Source organism: Cornus florida, unplaced genomic scaffold (assembly GCF_030987335.1).
Source record: "Cornus florida cultivar Cherokee Brave unplaced genomic scaffold, ASM3098733v1 CherokeeBrave_3.0.0_Hap2_Chr10, whole genome shotgun sequence".
Taxonomy (NCBI): domain Eukaryota; kingdom Viridiplantae; phylum Streptophyta; class Magnoliopsida; order Cornales; family Cornaceae; genus Cornus; species Cornus florida.
In genome coordinates, this window is record NW_026775580.1 from 63,094,996 (window position 1) to 63,117,017 (window position 22,022).

Here is a 22,022-nt window from a genome sequence, read left to right on the forward strand (position 1 = left end):
ACAAACTAGGGCCCAGAACCTCAAAAAAAACTACACATGAAGATACACAAAAACCTACACAAACTACTCAACTGAAATAAAAGGGTCATGACTAGCCAAATGACATAAGAGACCACACCAAGTATGTTAATAACAGAATATTAATATAACTCAATTTTCTAAACTATGTACGTGAATTCAAAGTTAATAATGTTCAATTCAATCATTTTCTTGCTAGGATTCTACTTCATAATTTTCCATGATACTAAGATGATCCATATATCTAAATGTAGCTAGCTAGGGCACATTAGTGAACAATATACGTTAAACAAAAAGAGAGTGCATGGTGTCCCCATGTACCTCAACTCCATCAAATGGAGGAGGAAAAGGTCCATGACCAGAGCCAAATGACCTAATGTGATCCTTGAGAGACCTCTTGTGCTTGAAGTCAGAACCACAAACACAAAGCCAACGCTTGCCACAGTTCTTCTCGTGGGTTCGCCAGTCGCCTTTCACAGCCAAGGGCTTGCCACACCTGCGGCACTCAAACCACTTAATCCCATGCTTCCTCTTGTAACGTGTTTGCAGTTGTAGGGGTTCTTTTTTGCTAAGTAATAAAATAGTAATAAAAAGAGATATCAGGAATACAAATATGAAGGAAAACAGAAGAGATGCTTAGTGTAGGAGGAGGAGAAGAAGACCAATTAACTAGATCCAGATGGTAGTAGGGCGAATATACAATATGACAGCTTTTCTTTAGTTCGGGAGAGTTGCTCCTTTCTTCATAGGACAGTGCCATTTATAGATCAAGATTCCACTGGTCATTATCCAATGGTCCCCTCTATGCATGGTTCCTCGCATGCATCACCCCCAATCCGAATTACGTGAATAATCCTGAAGACTTAAGCAGCTAAAGGGTCTAATCCTTTCCTCGAGCCTTGTCCCATGTTGCCATGTCACTTCTCCCTTAATCAGGGGCATTAAATGTTGCTTGGCCGTCGGTTGGTCAACCCTAACACAGCATTAATTGTGATTTTAAGGTTTGCTGTCACAACATGTATAATCCTATCATCTTGTTAATTGGGCCTTACCGAGAGCGAAGGCACTTCTTGACTTCTCATTCCGCCAATCCAAGATCCTCCTAAGTTTCCCAAATATGGACTCCTATAACACAAAGATCCTACCTCATCTCGTGCTAAGGAGCTCCGATCTTTTAGGACAGTATCGTCTGGCGTAACACCAGGATTTGGAATGCTCGAAGATCGACTTCTCGAGGCTTACTGGGCCTGGAGAGATGCCAGGGCTCAGAGTGCTTGAGATTTGATCTTTTGAGGCTTGAGGGCCTGGAGCGATGCCAGAGCTTAGAGTGCTCGAGATTTGATCTTTCGTGGCTTAAGGGCCTGGAGCGATACCAGGGCTTAAAGTGCTTGAGATTTGATCTTTCGAGGCTTGAGGGCCTGGAGAGATGCCAGGGCTTAAAGTGCTCCAGATTTGATCTTTCGAGGCTTTTGACTTTTCAACTTGCCACGGAGGGTTTGGCTAGGGTTGTTTTGACTTGTCAACGTGCCACCTCAGCGTCTGATAAGTGACACCCACATTTTGCCCCCCTGCACGTGCGACGATTCAAAATGAATTATTACGCATGCAAGACTAGGCTTCTAGGGCATTTATTGTTTCGAGGGGGTGGAAGAGACGCGAGCATGAAAGGTCGCCTCCAATTATTAATGCGCCGTCTATTGCCGATTTGATTTTTGGGGGTTCCCGAGGCAAGAAAGCTATTAAAAGGGAGACAGTGACGAAGTGAAGGGTTACTTGTGAAACGGACTTAAAAAATACAGAGATTACCTGAACCTCTTTCGTCGCCGGAGAAGAGATCTCATGAAAGTTTAGAGTTCTTTGGTGCATTGTTTGCTTAGTGAAAAGGAACTGCCATCATGGTTAGCAAGAAACAAGAGTTATGCAAGAAGGATTGCCCTTCACCAAAGGTGCCAGCCGATTCGGAATGGCGACGGGCGCCATTTTTTGGAAAAAGTGACCTGTTTTGGCACCTGGCGAGCAAAGTTGTGGTCGCTGGCGAACCACTTGAAGTGGTTGAATTGATGGAGGAGGAAGTTGCAATGAACCTAGCTCCTCGCATCCCTGCGAATACAATCCTGCGATTTGGGGTTAAGCAAGGGCAATATCCGTGGTCCTATGTGAACTTCAACAATCACATAAGTCCAGCCCATAGTTGGGAAAAATGGACGGACGCAATCCTTGCAAATCTGGAGTACGAGGCAATTTTGGATGCAGCGAGCTTAACACCCTCGATTAAGCTGTTTCGCCAAATACACATCCCTCACGACACTACAGGTTTATGGGAATTCACCTCGCGATGGAGCTCAAGCTCGTATACTTTCATTACTGCGTGGGGAGAGTTCACTCCCACGATTGAGGATGTGAGCCAGTTGTTAGGCTTACCTTTTCAAGGGGTGGAAAATCCTGTTTCTTGGGAGTTCGTGCAAGCTAAAGAGACTCTTGCTCATGATCTCGAGACAGCACTGGAGAAAACTAAAGACTTTAAGTCGTTGTGGGGCGCACAGGGTGTTCGCCATGCTGAGCGAGGCAAGGGTATATGCAAGGCCACTCTAGGGGCGTTGGTACGATATTATTTTAAGGATTTCCCCATGACAAAAAAGAATCTCACAGATGAGGGAAGAAAAGGAATTCCAGGTCCTTGGGCTGATCATTCGTCCAGTCTCGCGGCCTACTTACTATGTTGGCTATAGAGATATCTGTTCGAGGGGACTCCGGAGGATGCTCCACAGCCACGACTTGTGGATCTGGCAATGAAGCTGGCGAGTGGTGTGAAAGTGGCCCTCGCACCTCTCTTTTTGGGAACATTATACCACCAACTTGACATGGTGTGGGAAGACATGGGCCGGTCTGTGGGGTGCTACGTCCATTGCTCGTGCGCGTCTACTATATTTTTATAAATGTTCCTGTACGAGAGGTTCCAATCTTATGCTCCCATCCTCGCAGACCTGGCTGTGGACGAGGAGGTGGTGCGAGGCATGAGATGGCATGGTCGGTCGCCACGAGGACGGCTAGGATATGCCTTGGACCAAAGCTTCCAATTCATAAGTCGCCCTTATGCGATGGACCTGCCTGGGGCTAAAACTCTGCCCATGTATTTTGATGATAACGAGCACATTCCAATGGGTGCTTATCGCCTGAATGCGAGCGAAGTGTTGGTGTTCTTGTTGATGAGCACCCCTGGCTACTTGCCAGTGCTATGGGAAGGGGTCAAATAGCAAAGACATATAACCCTCGCAGAGTCCCTTTGCAATTTGGTTACGATAGGGGGGTACCTTCGTAATACATTTTTGTGGCGGACGAGGACTCTTCTGAGAGCAGCTTCGCGAGGTTTGTAGCAGATCACATTGGGCTACTTCACGAAGGAATTGGCGGCGTCTTCCTGCCAGGAAGAGGCAGGGTTCCGAGGTGTACAGAGACGGCTCGCTCGCTATGGGCAAAAAAGAGCTAGCGAGCTGGAAAGATTTTTGTCAGAGTCCGGCCCATCGCGCAAAGGTGCTGGTGATCCAATAGCATTTGACAGGGGGGAGCTCTGCAGCTTCGCGTCTGATCCTGCACCCATTGCGACGCAACAGGGGGAATCTTCCCAACCTTCCGCTGCCACCGCTAACCCTACCGTAGAGATAGCCCCAGCGCCTGTCCGTAGGCGCAAGATAAGGGCAACTTCACGCGCGAACCTTGCCCCCCCAGCAAACGCGCAGCTGTAAGTGTTGCAGAGCCAGCTACTGCTAGCATGGGGGGGAAAGGGCAAGGCCTGCAGCGCCAAGTACATCTAGACCTACGGCCTCCGCAAGCAGAATCCCACTCGTGGATGAACCAACTGAGAGTGAGGATACAACTACTTCCGAAGATGATGGCGAATAGCCTCTCGTTGGAGAGCATAGCTCGATGGCTGCAGCCTTTGGGCCAGGGCAAGGGGGGTCACACAGGCTTCACCGGGTGCGCGATGGTGGAATTGACACCACTGTCCATGATATAAGTTCAGGCGAGGTACTTGCTTCTGACAGTGAATTTCCAAATTTACCTACTTTTGATTTTATGAAAGCTTTAGGTGAGAGTGCCCTGTATTGTGATGGTTAGGAGGACACTTCAATGGGTGTGAGAGAGGAGGAAATGGAAGAGCTCGCGCTAGATGTCTCGCCTCTCATCACTATTCGAAACGTACCTGTGCGCACATATGCCGCTGAGGTAGCAGAGATGATGCGAGGGTATGTACGTGCTATAGTGCCACCTCAAGTGAGCGCCGCTAATGCCGAAGGCACGGTACTTCCCTAAGAGGGGGAAAATATATCTCAAGATGCTACCCCGGTGGGGGCTGAGGATGGGTCAAAATCCTTAAACCCTGAGGTGACAAGTCATGTAGGCGATGCTGCGGTTGGGTCACCCAGGGGCGAAAATGTAGAAGAGGCCTCGCGAGGCAATACAGATACAATGTCAAGCTCGCCTACAGAGGTGTAAGAGCCTTCTCCCTCAAGAGATGAACAGATGAGAGAGCACCTCTCTTCCAGGATGGGGGAGGCCTATGAACCAGACCTCCAAGTCTCACCTTTAGAGACACAGGAGACAGAACAGGCCCTTCTAGTAAATGAGGAAGCGTTGCAAGAGGAAAGGGTTCAAACCTCTCCTTTAATGGAGTTATAATCTTCACCAATCCTCTTGGTGCCACAACCGCAGACTACTGCGGGGGATGCCACAGCTACCCCAGCGAGGCAGTCCATAGCTCCCCCAGCGAGGCAGTCCACAGCTCCCACCGTTGAGCAAACTACAACAGAGAGGACTCCTCGCCCTCTTGGCGAGCCAACCTCGGGGGTTGAGCAATGCGCTGGGAGTGACACAGGGCCACAAGCTGCAAATGCAGAGATTGAGTGGATGGGTATGCCATTCCCTCGCGCCTACGTACAATTCCTCGAGGTGGCCCTTACACATCATCCCGAGGTTGTGCAATTTTTATCATCGCGCCATGCATATGTGCGGCACTTGATGTACTTATGCCTTGGGAAAATTTTGGAGATTTTTGCAGAAATCGAGCAGGGCGCGACCAATGAAAACCTCATCCAGGAGGCTACACTCCTTTTGGATGATGTTCAGAGGCTCGAGGTTCCGGTTTCATGGCTGCGAAGACGATTGTCTGTGGTTGCGAAGTGTTTGCGGCAGCGACTGCTCACACCGCGCCTTCAAGAAGTACAGGCTCGTATTGGCAAATTAGAAGGGGAGCTCGCACAAGAACGAGAGAGCCTGGAAGTATTAACAGTGTATTCGCGGGAGCTCGATGATGATTACTCGCTACTGTCATCATATAGGGACTAGACTTGTAGACTACTCTTTTGATTATGTAAATGAGTCAAGGACTCCACAATTGTAATTGAATAACCTTGAATGAAAAAAAATTGTGATGATTCCACTCTTGGTTCTGTTGTTGTTGTTGTTTTTTTTTTTTTTTTTTTTTTTTTTTAAAGAACACCAAGCTGAATAAAAACAGTAACTGTCATTCAGGATAACCAAGTTTAACAAAAGTATGGCTTGAGCCAAACATTATTAATCCGGCTATGATCAGAGCCCTCGAGTATGCAATAGCCACTATCACTAGCTGACTTGACAATATAGGGGCCTTCCCAATTAGGCGAGAACTTAGGAGCTGAGAGGCCGCGCATAATGTGTGAAACAGCTTTAAGAACGAGCTGGCCGGGTTGGAACTATCGAGGTTGAACATGCTTGTTATATGCTCGCGCTATGTTGCGTTGGTACTGTTAGAGGTGCTGCAGGGCTAGCTCGCGCCGCTCATCAAGGGCCTCCAACTCAATATCCCATGACAAAGGAACGCCGCTGCGCGAGGCGAGCTACGCCGCGGGGACTACAATATCAATGGGCAAAACAGCTTCTGTTCCATAGACGAGAGAAAACAGAGTTTAACGTGTGGAACGCTTGGTGGAAGTGAGATAAGCCTAGAGTGCTAGAGGCAAATGCTTTACCCAGGTGCCAGGCTTTTCTTCGAGCGTTCTACTTAAGATGCGAATGAGATTTTTGTTTGAAGCCTCTGCTTGGCCATTACCCTGCGGGTAATATGGCGATGAACGCTTATGGTGGACATTGTACTACCTAAGCAATTGCTTGACTTTGTGATTAATGAAAGGAGTACCATTGTCGGTGAGAAGGTAGTGAGGGATCCCGAAGCGGCAAATGATATTCTCTTGTATGAAAGCCACGACGGCCTCGCCAGTGGCATGCTTAAGGGGGATCGCCTTGATCCATTTAGTGAAATACTCTATTGTAACAAGAATCCACATGTGGCCTCGCACCGGTGGATGGATTGGCCCAATAAGATCCAGCCCCCATGTGTGGAATGGCCAAGGGACTTCGACAGGATGGAGGGGTGTAGCTGGTGTATGGATCTGGTGATGATGATGTTGACAAGGTCGACATTTTTGTACATGAGACTTGGTATCGCGCTCCATAGTAGGCCAATAAATTCCTTTTTGTAACAAATACGCGAAAAGCTTGCGTGAGCCTTGATGTTCCAACTGGTGAGCCTCCTTGAGAGCTTCCATGGCGTCATTGCGAGATAAACATCGCAGATACGTACCATTGAGGGTTCGCCGAAAAAGTTCACCTTCCCTAACCTCGAATCGTGCGGACTTCCTCTTGAGCTTTGCAACAACTTGTTTATCATCTGGAAGGGTACTATGTGCGAGGAAATCAATGAACAGGCGATGCCAATCAACCATCTCGAGAATACAAGATTCGGACTCGTCCATTACAGCTTGACATCGCGGGTAGGTGCGTTGCAAGGAATTGGCCTGAGTTGCCATATCTGGCCAAAAATAACCTTGATGCTGGAGGCATTGGTACAACGCTAAAGGTGTGGCACAGTGCTGCTCGTGAGTCGCTACGAGCGCTGCCTCAGCATCGCTAGGGCCCAAACATCTAGCCAATGCTCCACAAGGCAGGCGGAAGTAGAGCAGTCCCTGTAAGAGCTGGAATGATTTCAATTGTGTGAGAGGTAGTGACCCTGTCCGCTGTTTGAGCTGGCTAATTATTGGGGCTCGCCAATCATTGTCTGGAATAGTTTGGGCCGAGAAGAGCTCGGCGATGATAGCAAGACCAATGCATTTTGTGATGCGGATCTCAGTCATGTCATTTGTAATGGTTAGCTTTGAAGCTAACGTGGCGAGGGCATCTGGGTACCTGTTATTGGAACGAGGTACATGCAAGAAACGAACGTAAGAGAATCTCGTAAGGAGCTTTTGAATAATGGTACGATAAGATGCGAGCGAAGGCTTACGTATAGCATACTCACCCGTTACCTGTTTAACAACCTACTTGGAATCCCCGCATACACATAAGCGCAAGATACCTATGTCGAGGACTGCGAGGAGGCCAAGAATGAGTGCTTCATACTCAGCTTCATTGTTAGAACAATGAAAGGCCAGCTTGAAAGCCGCAGTGACCTGCTGAGTTGGCGAGGTAAGAACAATGCCTGCCCCACCACCTGTGCTAGTGGAAAACCCATCAAAAGCTAGATTCCATTCGCCGTGACTATCTGTGATGGCGGCCACCTGGAGCTCGTCGAGGGGCAATGCTTCGTTGAAAGGCTCATGCCTTTGTTCAGGGAATTGCGCGAGCAAATCTGCTAAAGCCTGGCTCTTAATAGCCTGCGGTGCATAACAGGTAATGTCAAACTCCGAAAGAGCTAAAAGCCATCGCGACGCCTTCCCTGAAATGATTGGCTTAAAGAGGAGGTGCCGATACGGGTCGCACTTTGTGATCAAATGGATGCGATGAGCCATGAAGTAATGCCTAAATTTCTGTGCAGCAAAAATAAGGGTAAGGCAGTGACGTTCGATGGCTGAATAACGAGCCTCAACCTCGCGTATAAGGCAACTGAGATAATAGACTGGCCGTTCTTGCCCGTTGACTGTTTGTGCGAGAAGGGCCCCAATAGACTTGTCAGTTGAAGTGAGATAGAGAAACAGAGGCTGCTCCCTAACAGGTGGGTGCATGGTGGTCGAGGAGGCAAAAATGGTCTTGAACTTCTCAAAGGCTGCTTGATGAGCCGCTGTCCAAAGGAATTTGGCATTGCCTTTGATCAAAGTGCTAAAAGGATGAGAGACTTCTGCGAGAGCTGGTATGAACCTACGCAAATACGAGACTTTACCCAAAAAGCTTTTAAGCTGTTTGAAAGAGCAAGGGCGGGGCATATCTGTGATTGCACGAGCTTTGGTGGGATCGAGATCGATTCCTTGGCGATGCACTGAAAAGCCCAAAAAATTGCCGCGACGTACCCCAAACACGCACTTAAGAGGATTCATGCGTAGATTATACATACGGCATCACTCAAAGATGCGACGCAAATCGTGGAGATGATCCTCTCGCCGTTTGGATTTCACAACCAAGTCATTGACATAATCTTCCACTGTGTGATGCAGCATATCGTGAAAGATGGCAGTCATGGCTCTTTGATATATGGCTCAGCATTCTTTAACCCGAAGGGCATGACAGTATAATGGAAATTACCAAACGGTGTTCGGAACGCAGTCTTGTGGGCGTCTCCTTCGGCCATCCGTATCTGATTGTAGCTGCTATACCCATCCATGAAGGAAAAAAGTGAATACCCAGCCGTTGCATCAACCAGCGTGTCAATGATAGGAAGAGGGAAATCATCCTTTGGCATGCCTTGTTGAGATTGCGAAAATCAACGCAGATCCGAATTTGTCCATTCTTCTTCTTCACAGGAACAATATTTGTCAGCCAAGTGGGATGTAAGATTGGCCTAATGAATCCTGTAAGGAGTAAATTTTCGACCTCTATCTTAATCTGAAGCTCGAGTTCAGGTCTATAGACGCGAGGTGCTTGTTTGATAGGGCGTAAGCCTGGGATGGTGCTAAGATGATGTGTCACGAGCTGGGGATCAAGTCCTGGCATCTCGCTATAGGTCCATGCGAAAACGTCTGAGAATTCCTTTGGGAGGCAAATAAGGCCATCGCGCAACGATGGGTCCAATTGCAAGGAGATGAAAGTTGCCCATGGTTCTCGTCCTGCAGGGGCAAGATTGACTTCCTCGAAATCCGACAATTGCTGTGGCTCCTCCTTTACACTCATAGGCTCAACAACTGGGGTTGCCAAGGCAGAGCCCGCGCACCATCATAAGCGATAGACATATCGCCCATCCGGCAGCCTTACTAGTTTGTACTCCTGCGAAGTAGCGGCCTCTGCACCGCGACGAGGAACATACGGCTGTGGAGGGTAAAAAATGCCCTGCTAAACCTCCTCCCACTTGGGTAGCGGAGTACGAATTATATGTGTCTCTGCTTCTTCATCCTCATCATCCAACTCGTCAAAGAAAAAAGCCTCAGTAAAGTGTGCCTTGTGCTTGGCAAAAGGCTTATCAGAGCATGGAACCGTGACGACCTTATCACCCAAGATGCCTTTAAAACATTGCTGGTAGGTAGAAGTTACAATGCCGAAACGGTGCATTCACGCCTGCCTTAGGAGTACATGATAGGGTGTATCAGCTTTGATAACATGGAATTTGGTGGGAGCTCAAAATCTACCAACCGCGAAATTAACATTTACATAGCCGAGGGTCTGGTGGGATTCATTGCCAAAACCGTAGACCTTGATGGCTTCTTTGATAAGGCGATCTTGGGGCAAACCAGCTTTCTGAAAGGTGGCCCATGGCATGATGTTGATGGAAGACCCGTTATCGAGAAAAGTGCATCGGAACTCCCTACCATTGAGTTGCACAGTGACATAGAGTGGACGATTCTGAGGGGTAGATACCTTTTTGTCAGATTCAGAGAAAAAAATGATCAATGGAGCCTAGAGAGAGGAGGGTTGACTTGACGAAGCGACTGCACAGCACTCTTCTTCGCCGTATTGCACTTAAACCTTTGATTGCGTAGGGTTGGTTTCTTCCAGCTTGTTATAATACGTGACCACAGCTACACCGCGATGACGGGGGTATGGATTGTGCCGCACATCCTTTGGCGCGGTCAACTCGAGATCACCACCTTCGAGCCGCTGCTGAAAAATTCGCCTGAGAGTCCTGCATGCACTTGTTGGATATGAAGTGGCTTGGTGGAAGATACAGAAGTTTGGACTCGCACGATCCTGCGCGGTCGGCTCTTTGTAAGGGATGGGTAGCACGACTACACCATGCTTGACCCACTGTTCGAGAGTAATGGCAACTTCTTCCATACATACCGGGAATGGGGGGAGGCTCATTTGTTCGCTTAGCTCGAGATCCCTTGGCCCTGACATCTGTCTCGCGACATTTTTTGGCCCTGTCATTGTGAGGAGCAACCGGCGTGTCCTTGTGAGTGACCTGTCCAGCGACCTCTGCCTTGGGAGGTGCAAGATTTTTACAAATGTTTCGTACAGCCGTGGTGAGATCACTGAAGCTGTTGAGACCCAGATTGACCAAGTGAATCTTGCAGATCTTAGTCATGCCTTGTATGCAAATATCAACCAGATCCCTTTCATTGCTACCCTCAAAGCATTCCCTCGCACGGGTCTGGAAACGAGAAATGAACTTGAGGGGCTCCTCATGAGATTCTTGCACTTCTTTGGTGAGAGGGAGAGTGGTGATCCTCTCGATGGCTTGATCAAACTTGTCGTGGAACTTCTGGGAAAGTTGTTGCCAAGTGGTGACTGAGTCTGGCTCGAGACTACGAAACCATCTGTATGCGAGCTCGGTGAGACTTGAAGAATTCTTGCAGGCGTAAGATGTCGTCATGGCTATGCTGGCCTAGAGATTCCACGAATCTTTGCAAGTGCTCATCGGCATCTCCTTTGACGCCGTCATACTTGGGAAACTTTGGGATGATGTACCCCTGTGGGTACGGTGTCTGAGCTAGGCTTTTTGGGTACAAAGGCTTCGTACGCAAAACTAACGCACGTGCAGTCGATGGGGCATGCTTCTTGAAAAAATCACGTAGCATGGATTCAGTGACATATTCCGGGGAGGGGTTTGCCGGTGGAACTGGTTGAACTGGGGCAGGTTTTAGGGCTGTTTGGGCTTGCGTCGGCGGATACCATAGCGGTGGCACGTGAGTAGACAAACTACCTGGCTAGTCATGCTCATGAAGGGCCACTCTAGTGGGAGAAACAGTTCTGGCTCGTGCACTCTACATGATCAAGGCTTCCAACCTATCAAGGCGGTCGTTAAGATCACGGTTGGACTGCAACAACTCCTCATGAACAGAGGGGGCCACTGCACTTTCCGGCATTGTGACATGTGGTGCACTAGCATTGGAAGCATGTGACGGTGCCTGGGATTGAAAAGGAACGCCACCGCCACCCCCAACAGAGGGCTCTGAATGGTGGGTCAGCACATCCTGTGATTCCATCTGCTTGCACTGATATCCCCAGCGGAGTCGCCAAAATGTAAGGGTTCTTTTTTGCTAAGTAATAAAAATAGATATCAGGAATACAAATACGAAGGAAAACAGAGGAGATACTTAGTATAGAAAGAGGAGAAGAAGACCAATTAACTAGATCCAGATGGTGGTAGGGCGAATATACAATATGACAACTTTTCTTTAGTTTGGGAGAGTTGCTCTTTTCTTTATAGGACAGTGCCATTTATAGATCAAGATTCCATTGGTCATTATCCAATGGTCCCCTCTATGCATGGTTCCTCGCATGCATCACCCCCAATCCGGATTACGTGAATAATCCTGAAGACTTAAGGAGCTGAAGGGTCTAATCCTTTCCTCGAGCCTTGTCCCATGTTACCATGTCACTTTTCCCTTAATCAGGGGCATTAAATGTTGCTTGGCCGTTGGTTGGTCAAACCTGACACAGCATTAATTGTGATTTTAAGGTTTGTTGTCACAACATGTATAATCCCATCATCTTGTTAATTGGGCCTTGCCAAGAGCGAAGGCACTTCTTGACTTCTCATCCGCCAATCTAAGATCCTCCTAAGTTTCCCAAACATAGACTCCTATAACACAAAGATCCTACCTCATCTTGTGCTAAGGAGCTCCGATCTTTTAGGATAGTATCGTCTGGCGTAACACTAGGATTTGGAATGCTCGAAGATCGACTTCTCGAGGCTTACTGGGCCTGGAGCGATGCCAGGGCTTAGAGTGCTCAAGATTTGATCTTTCGAGGATTGAGGGCCTAGAGCGATGCCAGGGCTTAGAGTGCTCAAGATTTGTTCTTTCGAGGCTTGAGGGCCTGGAGCGATGCCAGGGCTTAGAGTACTCGAGATTTGATCTTTCGAGGCTTGAGGGCCTGGAGCGATGCCAGGGCTTAAAGTGCTCGAGATTTGATCTTTCGAGGCTTTTGACTTTTTAACTTGCCACGGAGGGTTTGGCTAGGGTTGTTTTGACTTGTCAACGTGCCACCTCAGCGTCTGATAAGTGACACCCACATCAGTGTTTTGAAGTCTTTCAGCGGCTTGGCTTTCGGGTGGTTTATGTTGTTCTTGCACCCTTCTTCACAGCAGTAGCATGGTATCTCTAGCATGGGTCGAGGCTGCGTTCCCTTCAACGACTCGGGTCCTTTCCTGTAATGTGACCCATGTCCCCACATGTGCATCTACAAAATATGTGCATATATATATATCAATGAAAAGCAATGGCAAACAAGGAATAATGTCACAAAAAACAATTTTTTTTTTTTTTTTTTTTTTTTTTTTTTTACAAGATCAAGATAGAACAACCCCTTTGAGTTTGGAATCTATTTCTACTTCAACCTCTAGACAGGGTTCAAGGTCTGGTATCTTATTTTTCATTAGCTAAGAAAAGCCAACTTTTCTGTTTTTTTTTTTTAACAAGATCAAGATAGAACAACATTTTTTTTTTTTTACTTGGCGAAGATCAAGATAGAACAACAAAAACACACACCCACACATAGTATATATATGTTATATTATGTAATTGCACCTGAAGATTGTTGTAGCGATTGAAGGTTTTGTGGCAGACATGGCAAGAGAAATGAGTGAAGCCGACCAGGATTTGTGCAGGAGTTGGAATCCAATATTGGGCACCTGATAGACTTATGTCTGTCATCACACTTGGAGGACTCATGGAGTCAATGGCACTGCAATTTGGAAGGCCAATGTGCAAAGCCACAGTGACATCTTCCTTATCTTCATGGCATGGTTTAGGGTTGTTTTCGTCCCGTGGCGGTGGCGTTTCGGGTGAGAAAAGCAAGTTCAGCAAAGGAAGGGGTTCAAGGGAAGTTTGGGCGTTATTTGGGTAGAGATCAAATGGCATTGTGACATGATCAGTGTGGACACCCAAAGAAGAAGAGGACAAATGACTAAATGGAATAATATTGTCTGAGGATTTCGTGGTGTGAGTGCAAACAAAACAGATGATGTAGTTTGTGAGATTCAATAGGTTATTAGTGATGAGAATATATATATATATATATATGTGTGTGTGTGTGTATGCGAGTATATATGTAGAGGAGGGTGGCTGGAGAGATAATAAGTCGGTTGGATGAAAACTATATACCTTTGTTTAGATGGGCTCATTAATCTGTGCTGTTGGTTTGCTTTTTCTGCTTTTGGTAGTGAAAGCAAATTGATTAATTACGGTGGACCATGGTGCTAGATTTTGCAACTAGATTTTGCAACTTTTCTACCAAAGAGAGTTCAAATTATACGGCAATGTGTTGTAAAGTCTGATTGCAATTAAATTCAACCACATTTTCACGTACGTAACAATATTCTGTGTGTATATGTGTGTGTGAGAGATAGAGAGACAAGGGGAGAAAGGCTGAACAACATGCAGAGATGATTAACTTAAGCAAAAGCCCATAACTTGTATATATGCATATTATAGAGAAATAACTGCAATACAAAAGGAGTGGTAGACTTTGCATGGACTGTATTCACTGCAAGAGACACCAAACAGTCCCCAGCATCCACAAGTGACACATCATCACTCACGGTGGGCTCCATAAATTGTAGTAAAACAGTTAACAAATTAATTATCGACTACATGATATAGTATATCATCACTTATGATGGGTCTCAGAAGAGGATATTGACTACAAGATCTAGTATAGGCTAATTGAAATATATATATATATATATATATATTGCCAATACTCTTTAATTTACTCGCTGAAAACTGAATTTCTTCAAAATGCCGCAATATGAAATTTTCAATATGTAAAATTATGTGTATGAATGATTTTTTGGTATTAATTACTGTGGACCATGGTGTCTGCATTTTGCAACTGATAGGGTAAATTGGGAAAGAAGCTCAATTTTTGACTAAAAGGAAAAACGATATACAAACACTCCAGTGTTTTAAAATATATAGCAATGTGTAAAAAAGCCAGCAATATTATCTCTGCGAGTTTGTGTGTGTGAAATAACGAATAAAAAAAAGTGGTGGTTGACTTTGCATGGACCAATAAACAAATTCGATTTTCTCTCATAGAAGAGTCTCTAGATTAGTACCTTAACTGAAATTTATGATTTTAAGGTCTGGATATTATGAACATCCGGAGTTTAAATGTTACGGTATTAACTAAAATTTTATCTTCAGTAAGTTAATATCTTCAGTTGATATTAAAGTGTCATTTTGACTATTTCTATCTACTAATTTAAAATTTTATCTTTAATTTTTAACAAATAGTTAACACACACCAAAATATATATATATATATATATATATATATATATATATATATTCTTAGTTGGTACTCACATATACATATCTCCACTAAGACTTGAACCAATGACATCCTTTGGGAAGTAGGAGTCTGGACCTGATTAAAAATAAATTTATATAATTTTATTAAGCTATGATACTAATAAGAATAAAATATAATTACTATATTTTTTTTGTAAATAAAATACAATTACTATTATAAATTTATAACAACTCTAATATCATTGAAGCAAATTTATCATTATTTGTTGTTTTAATTCTGAAAATTCTTAATTTAACTTACTTTAACAAATATATATCATCTATAGTTCTAAAAATGAAATTAAAAGTAAAATTGCATCACATAAAATACCTTCAAAAATATAATGTGCCAAAGATCATATTCTCTTAATCTGAAAATTTAGTGCAAAAGTAAAATTGCATTATCTTAATAAGTTATATTCATTTAAAATGAAAAAGAAGGATAAAAAATTTAGTAAATTATAAATCAGATACTTTATTAATATAATTATGCAAATGAGACATTGTGTACAAATATTTGATTTATTTTTTATATATATAATGAGACTAGAGTATATTATGTTAATTTATGTCTCAAATCCTATAAATAAAAAAAAATAAAATATTAAAATTTTATGTTTCGTCTGGTAAAAAAGAAAGAAGAGGGGTAGATGGAAGACATGAAGAAAGAAACAAATTTCCCCGTTTGGCAAAGAGAATGCAAGGAAAGAAGTCAAAAGGTGATGGAATGATCCTCCTTAACAAATTTTTATCTTTCCAAATATAGGCGGAAGATACGAAAGAAGAAAAATAAGGCTATTATAATTATTTTTAAATTACAAACATTTCTTTATAATTAAAATTTTCTTTTTTCTTCTCTCGTAACAAATAAAATAAGGTATCGTCATATTCTCTTTTTTCCATTCAACCAAATAAAAAGAGAGAATGACACAATTTCTTTCTTATTAAATATTTTATTTATCTCTTATGCTCTCCCTTCGATCCAAATTTCTTCCATCCTATCAAATGGAGCATTAAAGTTCAATTTCAATTTTACTAAGAATTGTGCTACTCACACTGATTGGCATAGGCAGACGAGCAATAAGGTGCTTGTGGGCCCCCTGACTTTGTTCCCCCACAAAATTGATGGACTAAAAAAATAAAAAATAAAAGGTAAATTGCACTAACATTATGTAGTATTGGTCAATGTCATCAATGTTTTTCTGGACAACCTCAGGTTTTAAAATCTTGCATCCACACCCCCTCTCAACCTATAAAAAGACTTAAATACCCTTCAACTAATTAACAATTACTTTTTAATCATAAAATGACCTAAATACCCTTTCTAACTAATTTTAATGAAACAAATTGACTCCGTTAATCCACTATCTCCCATCTTCATCACTTCAGTGCAATCATCCGTAGCTAGGGATGACAATTTACCTCAACACGGTGGGGAACCGCCCCGCCCCGCCCCGCCTCACCCCCACCTCGTTTAAAGCAGGTTTGGAGAACCATTTATTTAAATGGGGTGGGGAAGGGGGTTAAGAAAAAAAAGGGCCGAATTTGGGGCGGGGGTGGGGGCTGGGGAGGGGTACCCCCGCCCCACAACTTCCCTGTGATACCCCTCGAATCTAGAGTTACGGGTGATCAAGTCCAAGCACAGATCCGAGAGATACCAAACAATTAATATGTAAATAAACATGGAATACAAAAAAGAATAATAAGAATTAAATAAATAAAGGCTGAAAGAATTCTAAATTAAAAATCCTCAAAATATAATTGTTAAATCCAATAACCCAAAACCCTCCATTTATTTAACAACTCGGGAATCCATCTGGTGGACCCCTAATAAAAACCCAAACTGAAAAGGAAATAACTGTAATAAAAATCCAAAGATAAAAATAAAAAGCAATCCTACGTAGTCGGAGGAGTGAGTCACTGTATCTGCTCCGCACGACCAAGCTCTAACCTTAGAACTGACGAACACCTGAAAAATAAAAGAGTGGGTCAAACCCACATGCAAGTCTTATCCTATTACGATCCATACAGAAACCCGATACGCAGATACATCCTAGATCACCCAACAATAACTAGAATAGTCCATATATGTATGGATACACACTATAAAATGCTCACTAATCCAATAGGTCTGTCTCAGCCTGAGTAAAGATACCATGCAAGTCGCACATAATGTGGTTATGTGTACTTAGACCTACCAGGGAACAACACTTATGTCCAGTTATCCATCCTTGGCGATATACACACCCTCACCATGGCTAGAAATCTGAGTCTACCAATATCTAGTGTCACAGGCCCATCACTCTTATGTAAAATGGCAGTATTGCCTAATAGTGTAGAAATACCCTGAGGTCTATTGCATACCCGCGTCATCATCCCAGATAAAGCAACAAAAGATCTAACTACAAATAAGTGTGCAGCACCTGTATCAAATAAAACATGACTTTTTGAACTATGAATAAGAAACATACCCTCAACAGCCTAGGGTGCCTAAATATCTTGCGGCATGGGGTTGAAAACCCTGCCATAATGCAACTGCTGCGGTGCCTGTCCCAGAGGCTATGGCGGGGCCGGTAATGCCGGAAATGTCTGTCCCTGAATCCATGGAACTTGTGGAGCGGGTAAAGGTACCGGTGCCCTCTGTCCCCGTCCCTGTCCAGCTTTAGGACATTGCCTAGAAGAATGACCATACTCTCCACAAATGTAGCAATTACCTTGAAAAGTGCCAAATGGCCTCTTCGGTCCATTAGTCGGTGGCTGATCCTGTCTTGCCTATGGTCCCCCATTCTGTTACCTCTGAATAGGTGCCCCATCCCTGTAAGCATCTGAACCACCATTGTGCTTCTTCCAAGACTGTTGTCCCTGGAATTTGCCCTTGTCATTCTATCAGTGTCCATTGCCATTTCTTTTCTTAGCGGACTAATTAGCAGTGTCTCTATCACCCCGCTTCTCACCCTTAGCCTGTCTGAAGTTCACGGTCAACTGATATTGCTGTAAGGCGGCATCCACCACCTGTGCTGCTTTCACATCGGTGGAGCCTGAGAACTCAGGTGGGCTCCCTTTGTGAAAGAACTTCTAGCCTTTTACCAAGTATCAACCTGAACAACCGGTGCTGGTATAGGCGCCTGCTGAACCGGTGGTTGATTCCGAAGTGCAGCTGTCACACCTGCTTCTATAGCCCGAGCAATGAGGTCATTGATATGAGAAGGATACTCTGGATCTCCTCCTTGATCCTGAGTCTACCGAACTTCCTCCTGCTCCTCGTAGAACTGACCATCATCCTCCTGAAGCTTCCTGCGGGCCACTTCCCTTCGTCGCTGATTGTTCCGTCTGGTTCTAGCGTTAACCATTCTGTTAATATAGAAAGACAAACATCAATACGATTTAGACCGAACCATAAAGGAATACAATGAATCTTAAACTTAAGCTCTAAATAAGAGAAAACGCTACGCAGAAGTCTTATACGATAGAATCCTAGAGACACTGAACCTGGAGTACTCTGATACCAACTGTGATACCCCTCGAATCTAGAGCCACGGGTGATCAAGTCCGACCACAGATTCGAGAGATACCAAACAATTAAAATGTAAATAAGCACGGAATACCAAAAAGAATAATAAGAATTAAATAAATAAAGGCTGAAAGAATTCTAAAATTAAAAATCCTCAAAATATAATTGTTAAATCCAATAACCCAAAACCTTCCATTTATTTAACAATTCGGGAATCCATCTGGTGGACCCCTAATAAAAACCCAAACTAAAAAGGAAATAGCTGTAATAAAAATCCAAAGCTAAAAATAGAAAACAGTCCTACGTAGTCGAAGGAGTGAGTCACTGTATTTGCTCTGCACGACCAAGCTCTAACCCTGGAACTGACGAACACCTGAAAAATAAGAGAGTGGGTCAGGCCCACATGCTAGTCTTATCCTACTACGATCCATACAGAAACCCGATGCGTAGATACATCCTAAATAGCCCAACAATAACTAGAATAGTCCATATATGTATAGATACACACTATAGAATGCTAACTAGTCCAATAGGTCTATCTCAGCCTGAGTAAAGATACCATGCAAATCGCACATAACGTGGTCATGTGTACTTGGACCTACCAGGGAACAACACTTATGTCCAGTTATCCATCCTTGACGATATACACACCCTCACCATAGTCCTGAGACTCAAGTTTATACCATGGCTCCATATCATAAATATATAAAGTCCGTATACTACTAATACAAAATATCATCCATCTGGTATAGTGGCCTGATATATGTATAACAATCCCTCCAGAGACCAAAGTAGGTCATTCAATTATTTTATTGACATGACACAAATATGAGTAGGACTTAACCTTTATAGTTAATCCATATCTCAATCCAGATTTGATAGGACTTAGTATTTGAACTGATCATTCCCTAGTATGCCACCGTCCCATATCGGTGCATACAATCCTCCAATTAGCATAATCGATAAAACAACACTAGGTATTCATCAATCATTCTCCATAATATGCATCAATATAGATTAACACATACATAACGATATTATAGAACCTAAAAATTATGTTCCAACTATTTAAATTGCTAAAATAAATTAAAGCATTTAAATCCTCCAAATCGTTCTTAAATTGATACAGTTTATAACAATTTAAATACCTATTTAATCTCAACCAAGCATAGTTAATTGCAAGTAATACACTATACTTATAACTCAGTTTAACTATGATTAAATAGTATTAAATCATATACAATAGAATCTCCAAGTTCCAGTATGTAAGTTGATTAACAACCAAACTACAACATGTATGACTTTTCCCTAAGTTCACACTATCCATTCCTTAATCCATTTATTAATTATTGTTTCCCTATATTTTTACAGGTCTGTGAAAATCATATACATCATTTAAAGCAGTTTAAATGAAGTGAAAATACCCTGTACAGTCCAAAAAGCGCCCAAAAACCAACAGTACGCAATTCTGGGCGAGAGCAGGCTCTCACAAATTGAGAGCCTGCTCCATTGGCATGGGATCCGACTCCCTAACTTTGGGAGCAGGCTTTGTGGATCTAGGATCTGGCTCCACACTCCTTGGAGCCGGCTCCATTGATGAGGGAACTAGCTCCTTCTTTTTGGGAGCCTGCTCTCTCACTCCCTGAAGCCGTTAACCTTTTCTGCGTCGTCTTCCTCGCCTCCGGTGATACCCAAGGCCTCTGTAATCCTTTAAACACTTGTTTTAATGTTCATTCAGTGTCCCAGATTATTTTAAAGACATCGACATGCATCAACAATCTCAATTAAACAAGGCTTAACAACATATATAGAAGGATACAATTAAAAGCTTTAAGAATTTTCAAATCAGTTTAATTCAACGAAGCAAATTACAGTTTAAACATCCATCACAGATAGGTTTTAGCCTTAATTAAACCCCTGGAGCCTACTTAGGCATGCACAGAACACAGGTTTAAGGGAAAGAGTTAGAATAGAGACTTGCCTCTTATTTCAGTTTAGAAATCTTAAACCGTCGTCTCTAGTAACTCTAGCGACCTTAGTTGCTTTTACTGACCTCTACTGCTCCTAGTTCAACCCACGAGCATGCGTCAATGACTCCTCCTTGATTTAGCTCTTGACCCTAACCAAAACCCTAACTTTTCTCACTCTGTTCTCTCTTAAACCACCCTACTCTTTCTCTCAGCCTCCACTGTTCGTAAGTAGAGTTCTAAAAACCCTTGCAGACTATTAAACTGTTATATTGATAGACCACTTAGGTTAACCTAATTCTAATTATGTAGGGAATGAAAAACACACACAAGTCGACAACACCGTGAATCACAAAACCCTAATTTATCCAATTAACTTATTTAAATAATTAAACAATTACAATAACTCAATTAAATACAAATAATAAATAAATAAATAACCAATTAATCAATTAATTCAAATAATAACAATTAATTCAAATAATTCAACCAATTAAATAATTAAACCAACAAAAATGTAATTAAATAATTAATTAAAAATACCAAGACTATCCTTTCAAAATTAGGGGTATTACATTCTTCTCCCCTAACAAAAGGAATTCCGTCCTCGGAATTCACTCTTACCTTCTTTCAATATTTCAGGAAACTACGAGCGAATGACATCCTCCCATTTCTAAGTAGACTCAACCTCATTGTGATGACTCCACTGAACGTGCACCAAAGGGATAACTTTATTATAAAGGATTTGATCCCAACGGTCGACAATATGACATGGTGGCTCCAAATATGTTGTATCCGGCTATAACTCTATCTCCCCAACATCGATATGCTGATACCGATCCTCATCTCGCAGAAATTTTCATAACATGGAGACATGGAACACATTGTGCACCCGATCCAAAATATTCGAAAGTGCCAACCGATAAGCTACAGTGCTAACTCGATCCGTAATCATGATTGGACCGACAAACTGCGATGACAACTTCCTTTTTTTCCCAAAGCGCATTACTCCTTTCATAGGAGATACCTTGAGTAAAACCTAATCCCCAATCTAAAACTCCAATACACAAGTACGACAATCTGCGCAACTCTTCTGCCGACTCTGAGCAGTGCGCATGCGATCCCTAATAAGGGCAATCTTCTCAGAGGTATCCTTAATGAACTCAGGACCCAAAAATCTGCTCTCGCCAACCTTCATCCAACAAACAGGAGATCGACACGGTCGGCCGTACAATGCCTCAAATGGTGCCATACCAATAGTCTTCTGGAAATTATTATTATATGCAAACTCCACAAGTGGCAAATAATTCTCCTAGTGGCCCTTGAAATCAAGAACACACGAACGAAGCATATCCTCTATGATCTGATTAACCCTTTCAATTTGTCCATTAGTCTAAGGATGATAAGCAGTGCTAAGATGCAACTCTGTACCCAAAGCCTGCTAAAAACTCTTCCAAAATCCTGACACAAAGCTCGAATCCCTGTCTGATATAATAGACAACGGAATCCCATGCAACTTCAAAATCTCTGCAATGTAAAGTCTCGCCAACTAATCCGAAGTAAAATCAGTGCGAATAGGCAAGAAATGAGCTAATTTAGTCAATTTATCCACGATGACCCGAATGAAATTGTGATCCTTATAGTAAGTAGGCAATACTCTCCTATTTCCACTCCGGTATAGGTAGTGGTTGTAGAGCTCCTAGCGACCGCTGATGATCAATCTTAACTATCTGACAAGTACTACACCGAGAGACAAAAATAGAAATGTCATTTTTCATACCTGCCCACCAAAACCGCCGCTTCATATCCTGATATATCTTGTCTCCTCCTGGA

The 22,022-nt window shown here is 43.3% G+C and overlaps 1 protein-coding gene across 1 annotated transcript; it reads right to left on the reverse strand.

Annotated features, from left to right (window-relative positions):
- Window positions 1–303: 303 nt before the first annotated feature.
- LOC132277708 (protein TRANSPARENT TESTA 1-like) lies at window positions 304–13,277 on the reverse strand. The gene is made up of 3 exons (XM_059779551.1): window positions 12,945–13,277; window positions 12,431–12,597; window positions 304–586 (listed from the first exon to the last, which is right to left on the reverse strand). The coding sequence occupies exons 1-3, from the start codon at window positions 13,275–13,277 to the stop codon at window positions 304–306; spliced, it is 783 nt and encodes a 260-aa protein (XP_059635534.1).
- Between the last annotated feature and the right edge of the window lie 8,745 nt (window positions 13,278–22,022).